This window comes from Pteronotus mesoamericanus, unplaced genomic scaffold (assembly GCF_021234165.1).
Source record: "Pteronotus mesoamericanus isolate MK-2021 breed Mesoamerican mustached bat unplaced genomic scaffold, CSHL_Meso_final contig_101, whole genome shotgun sequence".
NCBI classification, from domain to species: domain Eukaryota; kingdom Metazoa; phylum Chordata; class Mammalia; order Chiroptera; family Mormoopidae; genus Pteronotus; species Pteronotus mesoamericanus.
Window position 1 is genome coordinate 6,943,406 of NW_026555001.1, and position 24,252 is coordinate 6,967,657.

General features: G+C 38.8%; 1 protein-coding gene and 1 non-coding gene across 7 annotated transcripts in view; both read right to left on the minus strand.

Annotated features, from left to right (window-relative positions):
• ARHGEF33 (Rho guanine nucleotide exchange factor 33) overlaps positions 1–24,252 on the minus strand; it is a 76,096-nt gene that overhangs the window by 16,616 nt on the left and 35,228 nt on the right. For 5 of the 6 annotated variants that reach the window (XM_054567593.1, XM_054567604.1, XM_054567610.1 and 2 more), the window contains exons 5-13: positions 21,318–21,482; positions 20,871–20,992; positions 17,426–17,568; positions 14,871–14,930; positions 13,544–13,768; positions 7,747–7,876; positions 4,419–4,551; positions 2,870–2,953; positions 1,382–1,465 (exon numbers count right to left, since the gene is read on the minus strand). In XM_054567593.1, the coding sequence (XP_054423568.1) occupies positions 1,382–1,465; positions 2,870–2,953; positions 4,419–4,551; positions 7,747–7,876; positions 13,544–13,768; positions 14,871–14,930; positions 17,426–17,568; positions 20,871–20,992; positions 21,318–21,482 (1,146 nt within the window). Of the gene's footprint in view, positions 1–1,381; positions 1,466–2,869; positions 2,954–4,418; positions 4,552–7,746; positions 7,877–13,543; positions 13,769–14,870; positions 14,931–17,425; positions 17,569–20,870; positions 20,993–21,317; positions 21,483–23,811; positions 23,956–24,252 lie in introns of all 6 variants that reach the window. The other variant, XM_054567591.1, reaches the window with a different exon arrangement.
• Positions 1,668–1,800, minus strand: LOC129068181 (small nucleolar RNA SNORA41). Its single transcript, XR_008528908.1, has one exon. It is a non-coding gene; the product is annotated as a small nucleolar RNA SNORA41 (small nucleolar RNA).

A 24,252-nucleotide genomic window follows, 5' to 3' on the forward strand; every position in this document is an offset into this window, starting at 1 on the left:
GCAAGCTGGATTTGGGAAAGCTAACACTTATTGAGTACTTCCCATTGCCAAGCACTAAGTCCTTTACATATATTTTGTCATTTAATTTTTACCATAGCCTCATTAAAAGCCCTTCATTTAACAAGAAAATCAGCTCTGGCCGGTGTGGCTCAGTGGATCAAATGACAGACTGTGAATTTAAAGGTCACTGGTTCAATTCCCAGTCAGGGCACAGGCCTGGGTTGCAGGCCACGTGCCCAGTCGGGGACACATGAGAAGCAACCACACACTGATGTTTCTCCCCCTCTCTTTCTCCTTCCCTTCCCCTCTCTCTAAAATAAATAAAATCTTTAAAACAACAACAACAACAAGAAAATCAATGAATACAGCAAAGTTAACTAATCTTCATTAAGTCACACATCTAGTTAGTGGCAGAACCAGGATCTGAACTCAAGTCAGCCAATAGAACCAGGGCTCTTATTTACCATACTGTTTGCAAGACCTGGGTTTCAGTCCTAAATTTCTGTTCACCTATTAAGTATGTTAACTTAGACAAGTTACTTCACTTCTTTGTCTCTCCATTTCCTTGTCTTAAAAAAAAAAAAGTAATGATACCCATTTCATGGGACTGTTGAAAGGATTAAATAAAATAATTATCGTGAGAAAATGATTTTAAGATCTAAAGCCATACTATTGAAAGTCTTTTTGATGTTGATACTGGGCTACTTCTCCCTGAGGTAAATCCCAAGCATTTCTAAGATGCATTTACTGAATTACTTAGATCAGTCTGCAAATAAACCAGGACAGGTGGGTGGTGGGAAGAAGAGGGGCTGGTAAGGGTGTTTGTGAGTCTCCCTCTCAACTCTATTTCCTCCAAGGTGGACAAGATCTGTGGGGAAATGGTGTGGAGAAGTCAGCTCATCAGTTTCTTCATGCTTCTGTGATGTAAGATGGAAGCAATATTTAGTAAACCCCTGCACTCAAGCCAAAAGAAAGTAGTCAGGGTAGCAGTTCAATGGACAGGTTACATAGTTCTTAGACACTGGGGGTAGGGATGAGGGTGGGGAGTGGGGCTAGGGGATACATTCAGATGGCTAGAGAACAAAGGTGGAAGGGAGTGAACAGGTAGTCAGAGTCTAGCAGGAGCTGCTATAGAAAGACGCTGGATCAGCAGAGGTGGAGATTGCCAGTAAGTGAAGATAAGACATCCAAACATTTTGAGAGACTGAGCTTTTAGTTCACACCACAAGGTGGGGATGGAGAAATCATAACACTCTAAATCATTTAAATATATCTTAGAAATATTAATTATTCCTTCCTGACCCCTCATAGTGTTTCTTGGAAGCCAAAAACAATAGTTTAGCCTGAAAATCACTTTGGGGACTTGCCCAGCCATGCCTACCTGCAGATGTATCAGATATTCAGGGATGCGCTGGACTATGTGAAAAAACAGTGTATAGATGTCAGATTTAATCTCTTCATCACCCTGAATGAAAGAAAGGTAGATCACTCTTCAGTGTCCCTCCAGCTCTGGCTTCAGAACCCCAGTGCCAGTCCCACCAGAGTAGAAAAGGTTTATTCCCAGAGCACTTCTCTAGAGTGTCATGAAGCATTGATCTCTCATTGGATAGGCCACTTGTTCAAGGACATGCTCAAAGGAGACAATTCTTTTTTTTTTTTCTTACATCTTGTGTTTGTCACACGCATGCCCACTTTCCGTTTTGCTAAGAAAGGGACGTTTAACCGTGTAACAATTCCTTTCCCACAGAGGAATGCCACAACTGCCATCACCAGAACAGCTGTGGACCAGTAGCTGTGGAAAGGAGACAATTCTTTAGCAGGGAGTGTATCATATACTTTTTTTTTAATCTACCCAGCTTTCCAAATTACCCTCTGCATCCCCAACCCCAGATACTAGCACAGTGCTATACAGAAGTAGGCACTCAATTAATTAAGTTGAATGAAGCCATTAAGGTTTTCCAGCAAGTAATCATTACAATGGTTTACTAAAGGCAACGAGGGGGTTTGAGCCTGATAAGAGTGGGTGAAAGAATGTGGTTAGAGACTGGCCAGCTACCTGGCAGCAGGAAACATGTTGGACTTTCTCCCTGTCCCTTCCCTCCTTTGCTTCGCTTCCGTGCCCTTCCCTTCCCTTCCCTTCCCTTCCTTCCCTTCCCTTCCCTTCCCTTCCCTTCCCTTCCCTTCCCTTCCCTTCCCTTCCCTTCCCTTCCCTTCCCTTCCCTTTCCCTTTCTCAAATATTTTCTAAGTATTAACATGTGGTAGGCGTTATACTGGGTTGGGAGTAATGGGGTGATATAGAAAATTAATAAGATCCTCACCTCTTGTGAAACTTAATTCTTAACTTTAGGGCTTCTGATATGGTTTCTTCCTATTAGCCTAAAATAACTAGAATTGTTATATATTTATACATGCTTTTTGAGCGCCTAATATAGCATTATATGAGCAATTCTTAAAGCTACATGAATAGAATCACTTTACAATCTTCTAAACTGACAGACACAGGATGACTTGAGTTTAATAGTCAGATTATATGAATTTAATATTCAGATTCATATTGCCCAAGCCTAAAAAAAAAAAATCCTCATACAACATACAGGCTGCAGCCTGAAGATCTCCACTTAGAAAACCGGTTTACTTTGCCTAGCTTCCAGTGGACTGGAGTGTCAGTAAGGCAGGGTGAGGACAAAGCAATGACACTGATCCTTGCATGGGCTTCTTTAACCCCAGGGGGGAGTGTCAATGGTTCTGCTCAAGCCAATCCCCAGCCTGGAAGGCAAGCTCAGAGTACATGTGCTGTATTTCCTGGGCAGATGAGCAACATCATACAGTATGCAGGTCACCAAAGGGCAGTGCACGGAGTGAGCTTACCTCCTTCAGTACAACAACATGAACCAAAGAGATGCATTCAGGCAGGTCCCTCAGGTAGGCAACATAGTAATCCAAGAAATTATTCTTGAAAACAAACATAAAAATGCATGGTAAGAACTTGGGAACAGGAATGATAGCAGCCAATATTTTTTATAGAGTCATATATATCAAAAAGAAGTACTTTACAGAGATTATCTTAATCATTCTTTTAATGTGTTCATTAATATGTTCTTGTTTTTTATTCATCATTTTGAAAAAACCTTCTGGGTTTTAAGGTAGATATCCCTATGGACTTTGGAAAAAGTGAAGTGATAAAGCAAGGCAGGGGAGAGGAATTATGTAAGCTGAAAAAGTATTTTTAAGTTGTTTAATGATAAAAATGCATATTTTGTTTTAAAATTACTTTTAATTTTAATCATCTACATCCAAATGAGGGTCTTTGTTCAACACACTTCATAGTGTCTAGACCAATGGTCCTTAACTTTTTCCATTAATTGCATGTTCACCTGTTTCCTTTGGGAAAACAGTTCTCAGCTTCCAAAGTTATATTTCCACAGAAATAACAATTCTCAATCCAGAAAAGTGTACTGAATACAAATGAGTAAAAGTGATATAAGAAAGATAGCATTACATCTACTCTAATCTAGGCAACTAGATAGTTTGTAAACTTTGTATTATTATCCACAGTTGAGAATCCTTGATATACAGAGGCTGACTGCAGGCAAAATCTGGCTTACAGACCAATTTTAATTATCCCACACAATATTTTTAAGATAAGCAAAACTCACACAAAATTCTCGATTTCCAGCTGCTTTTAAAATATCAGATCTGGCAACTCTAGTCTTTTTTTCCTGCATAATAACTTGATAAAGCCAAGTAGTTACTCCTTGTAGGAAAGCATATGCATTCCACTTAAACTCACTTCCCAGCATTCCATCTTGTATTAAATTCAGCCTGCTTCTCATTTATATCGCTGTCTAACTCTGTAGGCATTTGAGTTTGCATCTTCTGGCTGGGTTTATATTTAATTTGTAGAACCACAGAAATTTTGAAACTTCGGACCCTCTCCAAGGAAGTGAAAACAGAAATATTCAAGACAAATAACCACCCATCACATTTTTAAAAATCTCTAAGGAATGAAATTGCAAGTGAAAGCACATACATATATACAAGTTTTCATACATTTACTTTCTATGTATGTATGGATATATATGCATGCATATATTTATACACAAATACACATATACACAGACATACATGTGCGTGTTCAATGGCAGCAGGTATAGTATAGTGGAAAGTGATGAACTGAAAATTAGAAAATACAGGTCCCAGGCACAGATCTACAACTGTCTAGCTAACTGGGTGATTCAGCAAAGTCGAAATGTCTCTGAACTTTATGTTATCTGTAGAATGAGAGAGTTAGACTAGATTTCAGCAGTTCTTCTAGCTCTGAAATTCACTGATTCTAGAGTTTCTGTTAAGAGATGTTGATGAGGGGGACACAGATGAATAAAATTCAAATTTATAAAGAATTGTTTAAAAAACTTACCTCATCATTTGTTAATTTAAGGAATAAATCTCCAAGGACGCCTTGGCGTGGCCACTTCAGGACCCTTTCCTGCAGAGCATGAAGCAAATCCAGGTGCTGCTGGACAAGGTACCGTAAAGAGCCAGGGAAGAGGCTTGAAACAGAATAGAGAAAGAATCACACAAACCAGGTATAGAGAAGAAACGCTCCTCTAAGAATACATGCAGCAGGTCCCATTTTCCTAGTTATTCAAAATACTTTGAGGCCTGCATTTAGGATTAAAAAATAAAAGTTTGTCATTGTAGACCTAACAGCAGATACCCTCAGGATATAAAAAGACCCCTTTATTGATGGCTCCTATATTGTTGTGCACTGAATTAATAAAGAGCACATTATTCGAATGGCCTTTATAAAGCCAAACTGGCCCACTGACATTTACGTGACAGTGGAAATTCTAAGGGCTATCTTTTTCAGTGTTTTAAACTTATTCTCACTTGATATGCAAAATAGTCTCATTCATGTTACTGATGACAGCACATGGTGACACTTGGTCATTCTTAGCTCCTGGGTAGGAGACTGCTACTTACATAAGTAGGACATTTTGTTTCATGCTGGCAACTTAAAGCACAAGGGGACGGGGTATGGAGGTACTCCTTTTTTTCTTTCCTTTGGTTTCAGATTCCTGGGCAAAGACAGAGTCTTGAATGGGGAGGCTACAGATCAGTCCTGGCCTGCAACTCCCTGGAGCTTCAGAGAGTCTCCTTTCCTTCTCTCCTAGTCCCTCTAACCCATCTCATTGAGCCTCATTTTTCCCAGAGGAAATGAAGGGAGGAGGAGTGATGTCAGAAAAGGAGAGGAGGGAGAAAAGAACCACGGAAGGACAAAGGAGGGGGGTTAGATGGCAAATGGTGGGGTCATGAGGGGCCTATAGGAATGAGGAAGGAATAGAAGGAAATGAAGTTTTGCTGGGCTACAGCAAGGATTTGATTTCTAACTTGGTGACTTAGGGGATTTTAAAATAGGCTGCCTCTGTGTTCAAGATCTCAAGTTTAAGAAAGATAAAAGTGATGGCCTGTTTGTCACGGAGAGCTGAACTTATTTGGCTATTTCCTTAAGGTCCAGTGAGAGTAAGTTAGTGGACAACTAAATAGTGGATACTTTGTCAACCCTGACCAAGCAAACTTTTTTTGAGAACACTAGGAAAGACACCAATTGGAGAGGAAAATTTTTCAACCCGTTTCCAACTAAAGCAAGGATGCTCCTGTGACTATGGGTCAGAGAAAATCCACAATGCAAGAATAGGGTACCCAGCCGCTCCCTGTGATACTTGGATTCCCTCCACTTGTATCTGTTGGCCCTCCACCTCCTGTGCCACTGGTGTCCATACATGTGAGGCCAGCTGATCCAGAAGCACAGGAGGGGAGGCCTCCTGACATGAACTCTTAGGGCTGTTGCAGTGGACTTGGGAGATCTAAGGAATCCCTGTCCAGAGCAGGGAGAATTTGGAGCGATGGCCAGGAGACAGTTGGATTGGGAGAAGAGCGTAAAGCTGATGGAGGAAAGCACAATTGACTGAACTGAGAGAATGAAACGCTACACCAGTAAAAGAGCTAGATATGAAAGGTGCCCCCCGCCCAGAGGCTATCAATGACTTTGGGTGATATTCCTTTTGTGACACTGAAAGATGTCAGGGCACCACGGTGATATTTGACTATGAGATGGGCTGTCTATGTAGACTATGTAATATGTCTTGGACTGCACTATCTTTTATCTTTTTCCCTCCTTTCTTTCTTGTCCTGGCCTTGCCTGACTTTCTTCTCTTCTACCTCACCTCTGTCTCTTCTCTCCCCTGACTCTTCTCTCTTCCTCTCTACCCTTCCTCCTTCCCTCCTTTTCTTTTGAGAACACTGTCTTCTGCTACACTGTGACCAATGTACTTGCAGAGCTGGAGAGCTGGTAACTTGGCGGGAGTCCAGGAGACCCCCTCGACTGTCACTGGGATAATAGTTTGAGATTTCAGGATTAGCCAGAGAAGGCTAATGCTCCCCTCAAGTATCGTGGAAATACATAAGTTACATGAAGAGCAATGACCCACAGTGGGTTCTATATCAAACATTGAAAACAGGCTTTGAAAAGTTTTTTAATTTAATAAGGATAGTATTTGAAATTGGAGGAGTGGAGAGGAGGTGAGCCAGGAGATGGAGAGTGGAGGAAGAAAGAAGGCGAGAAGTATAGACATACTTAATCTGGCTCACTGTTTTGTTTAGATCCAGACCTGACTCCCAGAAGCAACTTTTTCATGAAGATGAAAGTATTCAGTGCCTAACTTCTTTTCTGTTCCTTGCTAGGAGCGAAATTATGGCAATGTGAGTAATTAGCGTATCCTTTTTAAAGACTTCAAAGTTACTTCAACTACCACTGTTTGGTACTTAAACAATGAGGAAAATAAACTTAAAGCAATCAAGGTAAATGCAGTTATAGTTTCAAATTAATAACATAGCTCTTGCTAGGCCAGCATTAGGCCAAGTAAGTCCTGAACTTCAGCAGCAGGGTGGAACCAAATTTGATAATGAAACATGTGCCACCTGGTGGTGATCTGCAGCATACAGCTTGTTGAGTTCTTGGTTGGTGCGCTGGAGTTTAGCTTATAAGGCTAACTGGCAACCCTGTGCAGCTCACTTTGCCCCGCCCTGCAAGTGTTCAGACAAGACTCTTCTATCCTGAGCTTGTAACTCTATCTGGGTGAATCAGACAAAAAAAAGCCCAGAACACCAGCTTCTGTGATCCTCCAACAAATGAGCCACAGCCCACAAGATCCACTCAGGCTTCTCTGCTGATAGCCTGTGCCTCTCCCTGCAGCCTCCTGCCCTTCCAGCAAGGGGCAGGGCTGCCTGGAGAGTCTCTCGAGCACTGCACTTTTTTCTAGGGAAAAGCTGACATTTCATTTCAGGTTTTGAGAAGACGTGGCAACCTTGGGTTTGAGCATCAGATGGTAATTGTGGTGGGTGTTACTTTCACCCCCAGGTTCCAACAGGGTAGAGAGTGCTTACACTTTGTTTTGGGAAAGATAGTTAATATTGACTTATTTCTATCTTTGCAAGGGGAAAACCACCAATAGGGAAAAACACCTCTCATTCTGTTCTGTGTTTCATTCAGGTGGTCTAATTAAAGTACACATGGAGGCTTCAGAAAAAGCTCACATGATGTTACCTTCTGTTGCTGCCTGTTCCCTTTTCAAACACTATTTCTGGAACTCTTTATGGTCCCAGAATTCCTAAAGTGGAAACAATAAACACTTACCTTAAATCTTAATTAATCTGAAAAGCAAAGGCAATGAATACATGGATACCTTCTCTCTTTGGAATTCCTCTTTCCATCTGACCCCTGGAATGTTGCCTTGATCTTCAGGATCAGAGAGATGTTAATGACATACTTTCTTTCTGATTCAAGCAGTTCCAGAGCCACAGTCTGTCTTTTAGCTTTAAAAACAAACCAAGGAGGGAACTGTTGTTAATCACTCCTCCCCAAAACCCTATGAAATAATAGAAAGCAATAAAAAAATATGGAAAGCAATAAAAAGAGACATCAGCAAGTTTGGGGGAGATGGGAAACAGAGTGGAGGCATGGTAATTAATTCAGCAGAGTAAAGAGCACAAAACCTTGGTGTTCTTGTCTGCAATCGGGAAATCTGCTGAGAAGAAGAAAGGCTCAGGGACTGGAGGCACCAGACACAACAGAGAGAGTGCAAACAGAGGCAGAGAGGGGCTGAAAACAAGACAAAGTCTACATAAAGTACAATCGAACCCCCAGGTCCACACCCCCATGCCAGAAAGCTTCCTCATTTCCACCCCATGGAAAATGAGAAAAATTGAACTAGAGAAGCCCTCCTGTCTGGTGTCTGGGCTAAAGACATCAGGCTTAGTAGAGGGCAGAGTTGAGATGCTAAAATGGAAACAAGGGGCTTGCATACTGAATGGTGAGACTCCCCTCAGCCTCTTTCCCTGCAGGTCCCACAATACCAGACTTACACTGTCTCTGCAGGAGGCCGGAGGATCTTCTGGAGAAACTGAACTGCCTCAGGAGAAAAGATCTACACACACTGACATAAAGAGGTCACCTATCAAAAAGTTAATTTGACACCTAGTTAGCCAATAATGAAGCCCACTTTTTGACAAGCTTGGCCAGTACAGAATTTTCAGGTTTCTTTTTCTTTAGGGCTTCTCTCTTAGATATAAATAATTAGCTGAGGATCCTCAGACATTTGAATCAAGCTTACACCATAAAAGAGAAGGGGAAAAAAAATATGTACACACTTTTTTAAATGAGAGAGAGACCCTGAATAAGGAAACAATACAGGAAGTATAATGTACAGCATGGTAACCATAGTTAATAATATGTATTGTAGATTTGAAAGTTGCTAAAAGAGTAGATGTTAGCTCTGACTGGTGTGGCTCAGTAAGACAGTCATTGTACCACAAATGGAAAGGTCACCACTTTAATACCCAGTCAGGGCACATAAGAAGTAAGACATGGCACGATTGCTTCAAAATAATAGGGGAAAAATGATTTTACATTTAATTAGTAAATTAAAAACAAATATATGGAACCTGCTGGATGATGGATTTCATCCAAATAAGGAGTAAACCAAACACATACAATACTAAAACAAACAAACAGGAATCTAACATAGAATTATGAAGGGAATTTCTAGGAAGCCCGAGAAGCTGCAGGATGGCAGTGGTGCAGTGGGCCAGAGTGGAGTAGGGCGACAGGGGCCTCTAGGAGAAATGCTTTAAAAAAAAAAAAAAAAAAAAGAATGTAAGTGATAGATCTTTTTTCTAACATTGCTTAAAAAAATTAAAGAAGACCTATATAAAGGGAGACATATACCATGTTCCTTGATTGGAAGACTCAGTATGTCAATATGTCAATTCTCTGCTAATTGGAATTTAAAAAATATAGGATCTGCTTCCAGTCAAAATAGAGATGTATGTAGACATGCTTTTCCTCCTCACGCAACCACAAGAAGAATCACAACTAACCCCAAACCAGAAACACCCAGAACTGCCAGGAAATCTAACTGTATGGGAGTCTGACAACCAAGGATTTAAAGAAGCCATATCCATCCAGACGTGTAGAAGAGGCAGAGAGGGGGAGTCAATGGCATGGAGAGGCAGTGGGTTGCAAGGTCCCACATTCATGTGCAGTAGATAAAAATTGGGAGGAATACCTTGAGAGCAAACAATACCAGCCCCAGGCCAGACCACGCAGCCCAGAGTTTCAGTGCTAGGAAGAAAGAGCCTCCTAATTTCTGGCTATAAAAATCAGTGGGGTTGAGGTGGCAGAAGAAACTGCTGGTTTCTTAGGAGAGTCCATTTAAAGGACCTACACAGATATAGAATGTATGCAAACTTACCGAATCTGGGAATCACCACCAGGGCAACAGCTAGAAGGGTGCCAGTTGCATATGAGAAGTGGGTGAAGTGACTGGAAACAGAGCAAGTGCTGGGCAAGACTTCAGAAGCCAGGCAGCAGCATTGTCCCCTCTCTGACCCCTTTCTCCCATACAGAGCCATGAAGCAGTGAGCAGGTTCCCTGCCCTAGTGAATACCTAAGGCTCCGCCCCATACAACTTAACAGGTGCACTCAGATAGGGAGTCAAAACAGCGCTGCATAATACACAGAAACAAACTCAGGGAGACTGCCAAATTGAGACAAAGAAATATGGCCCAAATGAAAGAACAGAAAAAAAGCCCAGAAAAAGAACTAAACAAAACAGAGATAGCCAACCTATCAGATGCAGAGTTCAAAATGCTGGTGATCAGGATGCTCAGAGAACTCACTGAGTATGACAAAAATATAAGGGAAGAAATAAAGGCTACAGTAAGTGAAATAAAGAAAAATTCACAGGGAACCACCAGCAAAGGGAAGGAAACCAGGATTCAGATCAACAATTTGGAACATAAGGAAGAAATAAACACTCAACCAGAACAGAATGAAGAGACAAGAATTTTGAAAAATGAACAGAGTAGAAGAATATTCTGGGATATCTCCAAAAGTGCCAACATTCAAATCAGATGGATGCCAGAAAGAGAAGATGAAGAGCAAGAAAGTGAAAACTTACTTGAAAAAATAATGAAAGAAAATCTCCCTAATTTGATGAAGGATACAGACACACAAGCCCAGGAAGCACAGAGAGTCCCAAACGAATGGGCACAAAGAGGACCACACCAAGACACATCATAATTAAAATGTCAAAGCTTACAAAGATAAAGAGAGAATCTTAAAAGCAGCCAGAGAAAAGCAGAGAGTTACCTACAAAGGAGTTCCCATAAGACTGTCAGCTGACTTCTCAAAAGAAACTTTGCAGGGTAGAAGGGATTGACAAGAAGTATGCAAAGTGATGATAGCAAGGATCTACAACCTAGATTACTCCAGAAAAGCTATCATTTAGAATGGAAGGGCTGATAAAGTGCTTCCCAGATAAGATAAAGCTAAAGGAATTCATCATCACCAAGCCATTATTACATGAAATGTTAAAGGGACTTGTTTAAGAAAAAGAAGATTAAAACTATGAACATTAAAATGATAACAAACTCACAACTATCAACAGCTGAATCTAAAAAGCAAAAACAAACTAAGCAAACAACCAGAACAGGAAGAGAGCCATAGATATAGAGATTATTTGGAGGGTTATCAGCTGGGAAGGGGAAGGGAGAGAGTCAGGGGAACAGTTCAGAGACTAAGAAGCATAATTGGTAGATACAAAATAGACAGGGGGGTGTTAATAATAGTATAGGAAATGGAGAAGCCAAAGAACTTATATGCATGACCCATGGACATGAACTAAAGGGGGGGATTGCTGAAGGGAAGGAGGTTCCAGGCAGAGGGGGGACAAAGGAGAAAAAATTGGGACAACTGTAATAGGATAATCAATAAAATATACTTTAAAAAAAGAATATAGGATCTGAAATGAGGCTCACCCATATATTAGTTGACTTTCCTATGTCAATCAATGTGGAAAGAAAGGTATTTTCAATAAATAGTTCTGAAGCAACTGGATAGCCATATCGGAGGGGGGGGACACCTGGACCCCTTCCTCAGACCTCAGAACATATATTGAAGATAAGTCATAGACCTAAATGTGAAAGTTAAAACTATCAAGATTTTTAGAAGAAAACGTAACAGAATATCTTTTCAGCCTTAGGAGAGCCAAAGACTTCTTGGAAGGACACATATGTTACAATCTATTTTAAAAGTTCAAAATTGATAAACTTCATCAAAAGACTTTTAAGAGGGTGAAAAAGCAAGCCACATACTGTAATAAAATATTCTCAAAACATATATCTAAGAAAGAACTCATGTCTAAAATAAATTAAGAAATCTTAGTAATACATTGAGTTCTTACTAAGAACCCAATTTATAAATTAGACAAAGGACTTAAATAGGCACTTCATAAAGGAAGAAATACAAATAGCCAATAAGCATATGACAAGACGCCCAACATCAGTAGTCATCAGGGAAGCAAATTAAAACTTCATTGTCATACCAGTACACATCCTGGAGAATGGCTAAAATTAAAAAGACTGACCAAACTAAATATTGGGAAGGATGTGAAGCAAATAGTATTCTACTACATTGTTGGTAGTATAAAATGCTCTAACCACTTTGAAACTGCTTGACATTTTCTTTTAAAGTTAAACATAATCATACCCTATAACCTAGAGACTTTACTCCTAGGTACATACTCAAGAGAAATGAGGACATACATCCCCTCAAAAAAAAAAACAAAACACAAGAATATTTCTGGAAGTTTTACCCATAATTGCCCAAAACTGGAAATACTCCAAATGTCCACCAAAAGGGGAATGGATAAACAAATTGTGGTAAATTCATTCAATGTGATTTTTAAAAGAAATGAACTACTGAATGAATTATACACAACACATTACATTATGTGAGAGGGAGAAGCCAGACCCAAAAGAGTACACATTGTATTATTTTACTTATATGAAGTTCAAGAACAGACAGAAACTAATTTATGGTGACAAAAGTCAGAAGAGTTGTTCCTTGGGAGGGTATTGGCTGGAAAAATGTCTAAGAGAACATTCTGGGGTAATAGAAATATTGCCTATCTTGATCTGGGTAATTATAGCAAGGAGGTATCCATATATAAAAAGTCAATGAGCTTAAATTTAAGCATTGTGAATTTTACTTTGTGTAAATTAACCCTCAATAAAGTACTGATTTAAAAATAGCAGCATAAACTTTTTTGAAAATACAGAAGCAAGTACCAGAAGAAACTGCCAAAAGAATTTAAAGTGGTTGCTGCTGTTCTTCATAATAAACCTTTTAGTACTGTTTAAGTTTTCATGTATTTGATAATGATAATTTTTAAAAATTACCTCCCACAAAATAGAAGATGGGAAATGTTATTGTCTGACACATACTAAGTATTTGGTAATAATTTTTGATTTGAAGGGAAAAAAGGGGGAGGAAGGGAGGACAGGCTCTGGTGCGGTGTTTGACATTTCTGTAACAGACTACTGATAAGAGGTTCATGTACTGAAGATCCTACATCACTAAATAGTACCTTTCAGAAAACTCTGCCCTCTTCTGCATCAAACTTAGGCTTCCCCTCCCTGCCAAAGCACCATAGCACTAAATGTCGTGGATGCACAGAATCAAGGTGGTAGTCCCAGCTGGCCATTTGGCTTTTGGCCTTTCACCTCTATAAGGCTTTGGTTTGTTCATCTGAAAAGAAACCAGATACTATGTGGTCTCATATGTCCACTAAATCTAAATTACAAGGATTCTAGCCACTAGGTCCCTCATGTTTTTTCAAATTTCAGCCTGTCGTGGGTACAGAAAACAGTGTAGTGATTGCGAGTTGGAGGCTATGGAGGGAGATGGAGGAGGGTACAGGGGGATACACGGTGATGGACAGAGACTTGACTTGAGGTAGTGAATACACAATACAGTGTAGATGATGAATTGTAAAATTGCGCACCTGAAATGTATATAATTTTCTAACCATTACCACCCCAATAAATTTAATAAAATGGAAAAAGTAAATAAAAATAAAGATTCTCTACAAATAAAAAAAGGGAATAAAATTTCAGCCTGCATTCCCCCTTGGGACTTACCAGCTAAAGAGGTTTCACATAAAACATTTTCCAAGGAGCTATGTCTGCCATGGCCAACTTCCTTGAGTTTATCTGGGTGGTCTTTCGTGACATATTCATCACCCCATTCTTTACCATCCTTAGGCGGCCTCCACACACCAGATGGCAGGTGGCCCTTAGGCTGGATATCAGCCGTGAGGCAAGGCTTGAGGTTTTCTTCTGCTTCTGGAGTTGTTGGGTTCATTCCTGAAAAATAACCCTTGCCATCAAGATCTAATTTTTTTAAATTATATTTGTCACTAACTCTTAAATATTATGCTCATTTGTAGGATAAAATATATCAACTGAGGATTAAATATTTCCACAGTTGCAAAGGACCATTTCTCTCTATTTCTGGGCTATATATATCTTCTACTCTTTGTACATAGTCTCCACTAAATAAGGACTTTTTAAAAAATAAATTTATAAAATAATGTACTTAATTTATAGTAGTATGTATTGACTCCTTCTCTCTGCTTCATTTCAGGTGAGCATACCAAGTGCCTGCAGCACACCTGGAAAAGAAAGTGCAGAAAGGGAAGGATGAAGGTGCCAAAAGCAATGGCATCTTTGGACCTTGTCCTCTGCGGCCCTGATGACGGTGAGTGGCAGAAAGGGAGTAATAAGTGAATGCAAGAAGATGAAATACTTTATAAAATTCAGGTGAATTGTTTACTAAGTAAATAACTTTTAAATTACATAAACCAGCGATTCTCAACCAGTGTGCTGCAAGAATTTTTAAAACATTCTATACCTGTCTGTATAGTCTGGGGCACTGACCTCTTTTCCCTTAAATTGTCAAATAAAAAAATGACAACAGCCAACACAATGATAATCATCTGGTATGAATGAATCAAAACTATACCTATTTTTTTGGTCAGATCAGCAAAAACATATATTTTTTAGTGTGCCACAGAATTTTAGTAATTAGTTTATGTGTGCCATGAGATTGAAAAGGTTAAATATTGCTGAAGTAAGCTATAAAATGTGTGGTTCATACAAATCTTATGTCATGCTACATACCCCTATTGAGTTCTCAGCAAATGTTAATTCATTGGTAATTGAAAGGTGCCAGAAAGAATCAAGAATACTGGTAATCTTAAACTTCCTCACTCTTCTCTGTCCTTGCGTTTAACTGAGTCACTGACCTACTTCAGCACATTTCAGAATCTTAATAACAAATATGCTTTATCTTGCCTGAGTTCTTTCATTCCTGGTTGGGGTCAGGGGGAGTAGAAGCAAGGAAGATGAGGAAAGAGAAAGAGTGGAATTGCTAGAAGAAAAGAGAACTCAAGGAAGAGCCACTTACCAGGCCCCATCATTCCCTTCACGTTACTGTCTCCTATATGCATGGATCTGGACTCTTGAGCTGCAGAGAAAGGAAAGCCTTTAATCAGTAGTCATTCCACTAACATGGACTGGACACCTTCTATGAGCCAGGCATTGGGGACAGACTCACAGAGCTCACAGTTTACTGGGGGAGAGAGAGCAGTGTAAAAAAAAAAAAAAATTACAAAGTCGTGTGACAATGCTATTTTCCCATCTGTAAAAAGATATAATAGTGGTACTTACCTCATAGACTACCATAAGAATTAAATCCGTTAATATTTGTAAACTGCTTAAAGCTGGCACACAGTAATAACTAAATTATTGTTTCCGTATCATGGTGGAGAGGGTAATGATGAGAGGAACCAGGACGGTGCTATTAAAACGTCAGACCCTGTCATTCTTTGCTTAGCCCTCCAGTGGCCTCCCATTTAGTGTAAAAGCCTTATAGTGACCTTATAATGATCAAAAGACCCTAAAACATCTGCCCCTCTCCCCTGCCTGCTGTTTCCTTTAAAAAATAACAGACCTGCATCTCCTATTAGCTCCCTTGTTCACTCTGCTTTATGTTCTTTTTGCTATTCCTTGGACATGTTAGTTATGTTCCCACCAACACCTTGGTACTGGCTGTTCCCTTTCTTTCCTTCAGTATCGTACCTAATGTTCTCACTTCTTTCAGGCCTTTACCTGGCACACATTATAAAATTACACATATGTTTCTTTGTTTTTCTCTTTATCACTCTCTAACATATTACATATTTTATTTATCTTGTTCATTGTCGGCTTCTTTCAGAACAAACACTTCATGAGGGCAGGAATTTTTGTTGTCTTGTTCATTATTATATCCCATCACCTAAATCAATGCCTGGGGTGGATGGATGGATGGATGGATAATGGATAGAAGGAAGGGTGAGGGGGTATGGCCAACACCTTGGCTGCAACCTCAAGAGGGATCTTGGGCCAGAGGCACACAGCTAAGTAGTGTCCATATTCCTGATTCAGGGAACCCTGATGTAATGAATGTTTGCTATTTTAAGCTACTAAATTTGGGGGCACCATATTATAGCCAACAGTGGGTAAGTCAGTCCTTTCTGAATGTTTAGTTCTTGACCTTGAGTTTTAACATAACCTACTACCTTATTATGGCACATTATTCCCAAATTTTTGCAGTAACTTGGTAGAATAAACTACATTATATAAGCCATGCCTACATAACAGCAAAGGAGGGAGGAATTGCCACCAAACAGCCAATTTAAATCCATCTGGGCACTTTACAAATACAATTTCTAATCATTTATCTTGTAAAAATGTTCAGTTGTCCCAGATCTAACATTGATCTGTCCTCTACTTTCCAAGCTCATCCCATAATCTCCCCTAACAAGACTATCATTTATGTCATGCTCTCCATGACATAGAGCAAAGAAAACAGAGCCACCTACCATACACCCACATTCCAGGTGGATCAAGTGAGTTTTCCTAGGTTGCACCTATCAGTCTCTAAAATAACTACTCAAATGGGTTAAGAAAAAAAAATCAGATCTGTACTTTGAAGTTAATACTGATTAAAAGTCATTTGATTTAGATTTTTAAATTCAGTTATTCAAAATAAATTTATTATCATTAACTATATGAACCAAATTATTCATTAAGCCATAAAGGTAGAAGACCACCAGTTCTGCCCTTGAGGACTTTATAATTGGTTGACAAGTCACTGAGTCTCTTTTGGAGACTTTCTACATATGACCAAAAAGAAAAAAAAGAGAGAGGGAGAAATTATCTAAACACTGTTAATATCTACTATATTCATTCTCCTGTTGGTGCTTTGTTAGATGTTGTTGAGGATACAAAGAAATAGCAATCATTTTTTGTTTTTGTTTCTTTTCCTCAGTTGAATACAGGTCACTAACTGATGTTTGCGGACATCCCTTGGAAAGCCAGTTTGCTTCAGTACTGCCCAAGTACAATTTCTTATTATTTGTTCTAACACCTCTCAGGTCAGGGGTGTGGCTGGTGACTATTTCAGCCCACAGACAGTACAAAGTTAGACTGCTCCTGGCGGCACTGCCTGCCAGTTAGGGCAGACATGCCTTTTTCATATCAGTGAAACCTTTGCTGAAAAAAAGCAGAACACACAAATTTATCCATATGCTAAGAATACAGCTATTTTTAGAATGTCTGCACAGAGAGACAAGGATTGAGAAAGTAATATGGGGAAAAAAACAATTTATTAGAATGAATAATTTTTAACGCTTTTTCCCTTATGGTTGTGCAACAAATTATTTCTAATCCATTTGAAATTTAGAACACCCAGTATTTTCCCAAAAGAAACAATGTCTTTTAATTAGGCAGACTCACTTGGTTTCTCAGATCCTCTGGATTCTTTTAAATTCCATATACAGGAGAGAGAATTCTGAGCAATGCACCATTTTCCTCTAAAAAGGATGAAGGCCTTAGGCCCATTCTTCCTATTATTTTGACCCTCAGATTCAAGAAAAAAAAAAAACTATTGGCTAATTCAGTATGATTTGTGAACCGTACCTTTTTCATAGGCTTGAGAAGGCAAAATGTTTGTAAAGTCTTCATTTGGAAGAACAGGCTCAGGGACGTTGATTGAGCGGAAGGGACTTCCTTGTGCTTGAGCAGGCCCGGCCTGTGAGCCATGTTCTTCTTTTTGAGCCTTCCTAGGGAAGGGAAGTAAAAGGTCTTAATACCTTATGGATTAGGAAGAGATTCAGTTCAGAATAATTCAAGAAAATTTCTGAACTATTAGAGTAAACCATATAAAATTGCTGTTTTAGTAAATTAAAAATGGTCAAGTACTAGCAACTTAATTCACCACCAAGTAGAAGAAAAAATTTAAATATCTATAAATCATCTTCTAATTTTAATATCTACATTCTTATTCTTTTGTTACTGGCCTCTCTACCATGAGGATCTTTATAGAGTTTGCAGTGGTCCAGTTCTCTTAGGATGATTTAGATTCATTTAACAAAGCAATACAAAGGTACTGGCAGGTGGCAGGTCTTCAACTGAAAACAATAAGTCATTTTCCAGGATCACACAAATATTATTGCCATATTTCTGTTTTAAATTTGATAATATTAAAAAGATATAACAATAAAGGTTATGCATATTTACTTCCAGTCAAGATAGGAAACATGGCGCTCCTCCTCACACAATCACAACAAAAATTACAGCTACACTGCAAGAAAAAATATCACCCAGAATTGTCAGAAAATCGAGCTGTATGGAAGTCTGACAACCAAGGATTTAAAGAAGTCACATTCATGTAGGTGGGGAGGAGGCACAGAGACGTTGACACGCTCAGAGAGGCATGGAGACACAGAGATGCAGAATGGGCAGTCTCACGCCTATATCTGGTGGATGAAAATCAGGATGGATACCTCGGGAATGCGGAATCCCAGCCCCACACCAGACCACCCAGCCCAGGGTTTCAGTGCCAGGAAGGTAAGTCCCCATAACCTCTGGCTCTAAAAATCAGTCAGGGTTGGGGCAGAGGAAGAAACTGCAGGACTCTCAGGAGTCTCTTCTTAAAGGGCCCACAACGGACTTAGGGCTTAATGTAAACTCATTCCCTCTGGACTTCAGCACCAAGGCAGCAGCTATAAGGGCATTAGTGATATACAGGGAGAAATTGAAGTGTCTGGCATCAGGGCAAGCACTAGGGGACAGTTTCCTCCCAGACAAAATCCAGAGGCCAGGCAGCAGTATTGTCCCTTTTCTGAGCCCTCCTTCACCAAGAGCCACAGAGTGGCAACACCGCATTGGAGACTCCATCAATCTGGTTCACAAGGGCTGCCCCATCCTGACCATTACCTAAAGCTCTACCCCATCTAACTTACCTGTGTGCTTTTCTACAATAGGCCACACTACTGTGACAGGGAGTCAAAGTAGCTCTATCTAATACATAGAAACAAACACAAGGAGGCTGCAAAAATCAGGAGACAAAGAAACGTGGCCCAAATGAAAGAACAGATCAAAGCTCCAGAGAAAGAACTAAATAAAATGGAGATAAGTAATCTATCAGATGCAGAGTTCAAAACACTGGTTAATAGGATGGATGCTCAAGGAACTCATTGGGTACTTGGCTAGCATAAAAAAGACCCAGGAAGAAATGAAGTTTATACTAGGTAAAATAAAGAAAACTTTACAGGGAATCTACAGTGGAATGGATGAAGCCAAGAATCAGATCAGTGATTTGAAACATTAGGAAGAAAAAAAATATTCAATCAAAACAGCAAGAAAAAAAAAAAGAATGGAAAAAAAAAAAAAGGATAAGCTAAGGAGCCTCCGGGATAACTTCAAATGTACCAACATTCACATCATAGGGGTACCAGAAGGAGAAAAGAAAGAGCAAGAATTTGAACACTTATTTTAAAAAATAATGAAAGAAAATTTCTTTAATTTGGTGAAGGAAATAGATATACAAGTCCAGGAAGCACAGAGAGTTCCAAACAAGATGGACACAAAGAGAGCCACATCAAGACACATCATAATTAAAATGCCAGAGGTTAAAGATAAAGAGAGAATCTTAAAAGCAGCCAGAGAAAAGCAGAGAGTTACCTACAAAGGAGTTCCCATAAGACTGTCAGCTGATTTCTCAAAAGAAATTTTGCAGGGTAGAAGGGATTGGCAAGAAGTATTCAAAGTGATGAAAAGCAAGGACCTACAACCTAGGTCACTCTATCCAGCAAAACTATCATTTAGAATGGAAGGGCTGATAAAGTGCTTCCCAGACAAGATAAAGCTAAAGGAGTTCATCATCACCAAGCCATTATTATATGAAATGTTAAAGGGATTCATTTAAGAAAAAGAAGAAGATCAAAACTATGAACATTAAAATGACAAATTCACAACATTCAAAAATTGAATCTAAAAAGCAAACTAAGCAAGCAAGAACAGAAATAATCATAGATATGGCATTCATTTGTATGGTTATTAGTTGGGAGGGGGGAAAGGGTGAATGGGGGAAAAGTACAAGGATTAAGAATTACAAATTAGTAGATACAGAATAGACAGGGAGGTGTTATAGACAGCATAGAAAATGGAGTAGCCAAAGAACTTATATACATGACCCATGGACATGAACCAAAGAGGGGATTGCCAGAGGGAATGGGATACACTGGATGGAGGGGGGGCAGGGGAAAAATAGGTACAACTGTAATAGCATAATCAATAAAATATACTTTTACAAAAGATTATGTATGTTTAGTGGTGAAACTTTACTTGAGTCAACCTCATTGAGGTATTATTTAGCATAAATTTATTTTCCATGGCAGAAGAAAATTAATAGGAGCATTAGAGAAATTTTATAAAATTAACAAAGAAATAAAATTGCTGATGAATCCCCCCATCCTAGCAAAATAATATTTATTTATTTACTTACTTACTTACTTATTTTAGAGAGAGATGAAGGAAGGGAGAAAGACCAGGAGAGAAACATTGATGTGAGAGAAAATATGGATTGGTTGCCTCTTGAATGCACCAAAACTGAGGACTGCTCAGGGTATTAACATACCTATATGGGTATGTATATAGGAATTATAGGTATTAACATACCTATAGCCTAGGCATGTGCCCTTCCTGGGAAATGGACCAATGACCTACAGCTTTGCAGGACAACACCAAACCAACTGAACCACATTGGTCAGGGCAACAATCATTATTTTAAAATATATCTTTCTAGTTGTTATTTTACACGTTTTTACAGTTGAAATCAAATCCTACATGCCATTTTATATCATTTTCATTTTATTGCCTCTTAAGTGCATTTTCCATCTAATAGTTACCATCAATTTTTAGTATTAACCAAATTTTATGGCTCTATAACCTCTATCACCTGCTGACCCATAGGTCCCAGTGGCCAGCTAACTACATACTGTTGGTGGAGGTGTTTTCAGTGTCTCTGTACAAGTCATTGTTTGTGGATTTGCCTGTAGTCAATTTTTTGTAAAAAACTCACTTGGCTTTTACTTTTCGAGATTCTCTTCGTTTCTCCTGTTGGAGCTGTTCAATTTTCTGTTGCATTTCTTCTTGTTTGGAAGTGATGGCCTGGATCATTGACATGGCATTGCTTAGCTCTTCCTAAAGAATAAGCGTCAATATGTATTTAATCTGGTATATTGGGAAAAATATAGAATATCTATTATACAGTAAGCTTTTAATACATATTTGTTAAATGAACGAATGAGTGAATGAGAGATGAAAAATTTACTTCTATTGCGGTCTCTAACTTTAACACAGAAATCCAAGAAAGAAAAGCATAAAATAGATATTTTTCCATGATAATGAGTGAATAGGTGAGAGAGAATGTTCTTATATTTGGCTGCTATGTGAAAAGATAAGTTTTCTACTTGTGTAACTAAGACCAAGAATCTTTCTTCAGCAGGGAAATAGAAGACGGGCCTACCTTGAAATAATTTAATGAATTCTTCATCTCAGTAACTTTTTCTTCCATGGAACATTTGCAGCTCTTAACCTTCTCTTCCAAAGCATATTCTCCATGTTGAATTCTTGACAGTTCTTGCATTGCTTCTGTGAAGCCAGTTTTGAGTTCAGAGGCCAAGGCCTGCAACTAAATAATACACAAAGAATAAATTCAGTTTGCTATAAATAATTAGAAATGGTACCACTGACGTTTTGGATTTTTATTTTTGTTTGAGAAACCAAGCTCTTGAAAATTTAAAGACCTCGTTTCCTGGTATACTAAAGTTTGGACAACTTAAGGCAACGTTGGCCCCATTCATCCAGGAAGAAGCAGCACATGCTGATGCTTCATTGTGACAAGAAATCAAGCAAACATTTAAGTTTACTAGTGCACCTGTAAGCTACTATGTATTCTAACACCTTTGGTTAAAATGAGATTTACTTGAAAAGCCACATAAGCATGTGAAAGGCAGTCTTGGTCCTGTAACTCTTCACATTCCATGAAAGAAAAGATGGATCATATTATCCCCAGTTGTTAGGAGATGAAGAAATTCAGTCTTTTTTTTTTCCTTAAAAAATTAAATAATAAAAAGAGTAATAACTAAGCGTATCTGAGAATTTCTTTGAAAAGGGAGAGGTTTTTGTTTTATTTTTTTATTCTCGAATGATATCATGGAAAAGGAGATAATGGCATTTTCAAGGGCAGTGTGCTTTATAAAGAAGGCACAGAAACATTTGCAATGGTAGGAGCTCAGCATGTTGTTGATAGTGATATTATTCACCTTCAGCAGTCAAGTCTGGTTGTGTAGGAGTGCACACATTGGACTTCTACGGTCAACTTCAGCACCATGAAAAGTGGTCAATTTTGAAGTCAGACAGAGTACAAATCTTAATGCTCTCTCACAAGTGCTAAGACCTGAGGCAAGTTGGTTAATCTCTTTGTAAAGTAAGTGTAACAACACCTATTTCACAGGGCTGTTTTGAGAATAAAATTAGTAAATACAGGTAAGGTACCTATCCTAGTGCATGCTAGGGACATAGAAGATGTTTGAGAAATTTTAATTCTTTTCCCCTTTTAAATGGCAAATCAAAAAGTTAAAACACAAACAAAAATGTGGAAAAAAGAGCACTTAAAAAAGTTCAGGTTTTTTTAATTGAACAAATGAAAAGCATTTTCAACAGATAGTAAATTAATAATAAGAAAACATTACTTTCTTGAAATTTATAATCTCATAGTCTGCTAAGTAGAGGAACTCTTAGCTTCAGATCTCTCTTTAAAACATAATTATTTGGAAGGTTTGTTCTATAATTAAAAGTATCTACCAAGTATTCTGATTTTAAAGGGATGGAAATTAAAGCCCAGTTACCTTAACAAAATTCCTTCATATGCGTACTTCTAAACATTTTGGAATCTGGTTGTCCCAATGTTTCCAACTTGCACCTCCCACTATAAAATCACTTAATCACCTACATCCTAAAATATAGGACTTTGTGGTTCATTGTGTTTCACAAAGTTTCTTTTGAGGGCTGAGAATAGGGAGAAATAAGAGGAACCAAAGGGATTATTCAGAGGAAAAAAGCCAGACCTGTCAAGTGTTTGGGACTAGAAGACTGAGAAACAACATGAGCAATCTGTTTTTCATTCCAGTTGTTTTAATTTTAATTAATCTTTGTGATATATTTCAGCATGTGTCCTAACTCAGTTATCATGATGGGTTAAATCACCAAATCAACTACTTTTGATCTGCTAATTCTCATTAGGTAAATTCATCTTCTATGAGCAAAATAAACAAAATCTACAACTATATAATAACACAAAATTTATGCAAGTTTTTAAATTGAAGGAAGGAAGCCTGATACTCATTCAGGTACTCTGAAATTCACTCAAGTTTCCTGCTTGAAAAACAAAGGGAACCAGTATCTGACAGAAATAGGCTTCATTATCACTGCTCCCTTAGGTGGAATGTGTGGGGTTGCCCCAGGGGCCGAAAGGAAACCCGCAGGGTCCTAGAAGAAAGGACTCCTCACCTGTAGAAGCCCAGCTCTCAAAAAATTAAGAACTATCAAAATTTTTCTCTTAACAGCCAGGTTATATAGGGACGTTCGGAATTTCGAAACCACTTTGAGCCTTGAGCCCATTTTCCTCACATACATTACTTAGAGCCCCTTGGGCTCCTGCCTTTGAAGTTATAAAACATCACTGCTTTATAAACAGCTTCACAACCAGCGATCAGCCAGGGAGCAGATGTGCTAGTGAGTGCAATCACACCCCTGAGACAGCATGTCACGTTTAGGATACTTAAACTCTTAATATTTTTAGTTGCTACAGATTTGTTTTCCAGTGCCAACTAGCCATTCCTTTGTGAATAAAAAAAATACTCTGAAGACATGAACTTACTGTCTTTTTTCTGCTCTCACTTCAGCTTTCTTATTTGACAGCCCACAGCCCACCCCAAGGATTAGAAATGGGTGTCTACCTTGTTCTCCAGCGAGTTGAACACGTTCCTCATCTCGTTGATTTTTTCATGAAGCTGCTCTAGAGAGGTTATGATCCCTCCATCCTGCCGCTGAAGGCGGGCTCCCACTGGAGGCAGGTTCAGGGAAGACTTGTACTTCGAAGCCTAGGGTACCACAGAGGGCATCTTAGGCTTAAAGAAATAGGGGAGAGGAGTCCGAATTCTTCCTATTTCTTGCTCTTAACTTCTGTTTCTCAATTTTATTTATTTTTTTCGCTTCTTAACTCTTGCTGGGTTTTTTTTTAACTCCTCCTAAGATGAATTTTAGTCAACATCTTCCAACCAAAGATCCCTCAGCTAAATTTCTTAAAGTATACAAGTTATTACACAAATTTCTCCTTCCTTTCTGTCCCATTATCAAGGTCAGAAAGTTACTGTGGGGCAAATTCTGGGAACTGGGCT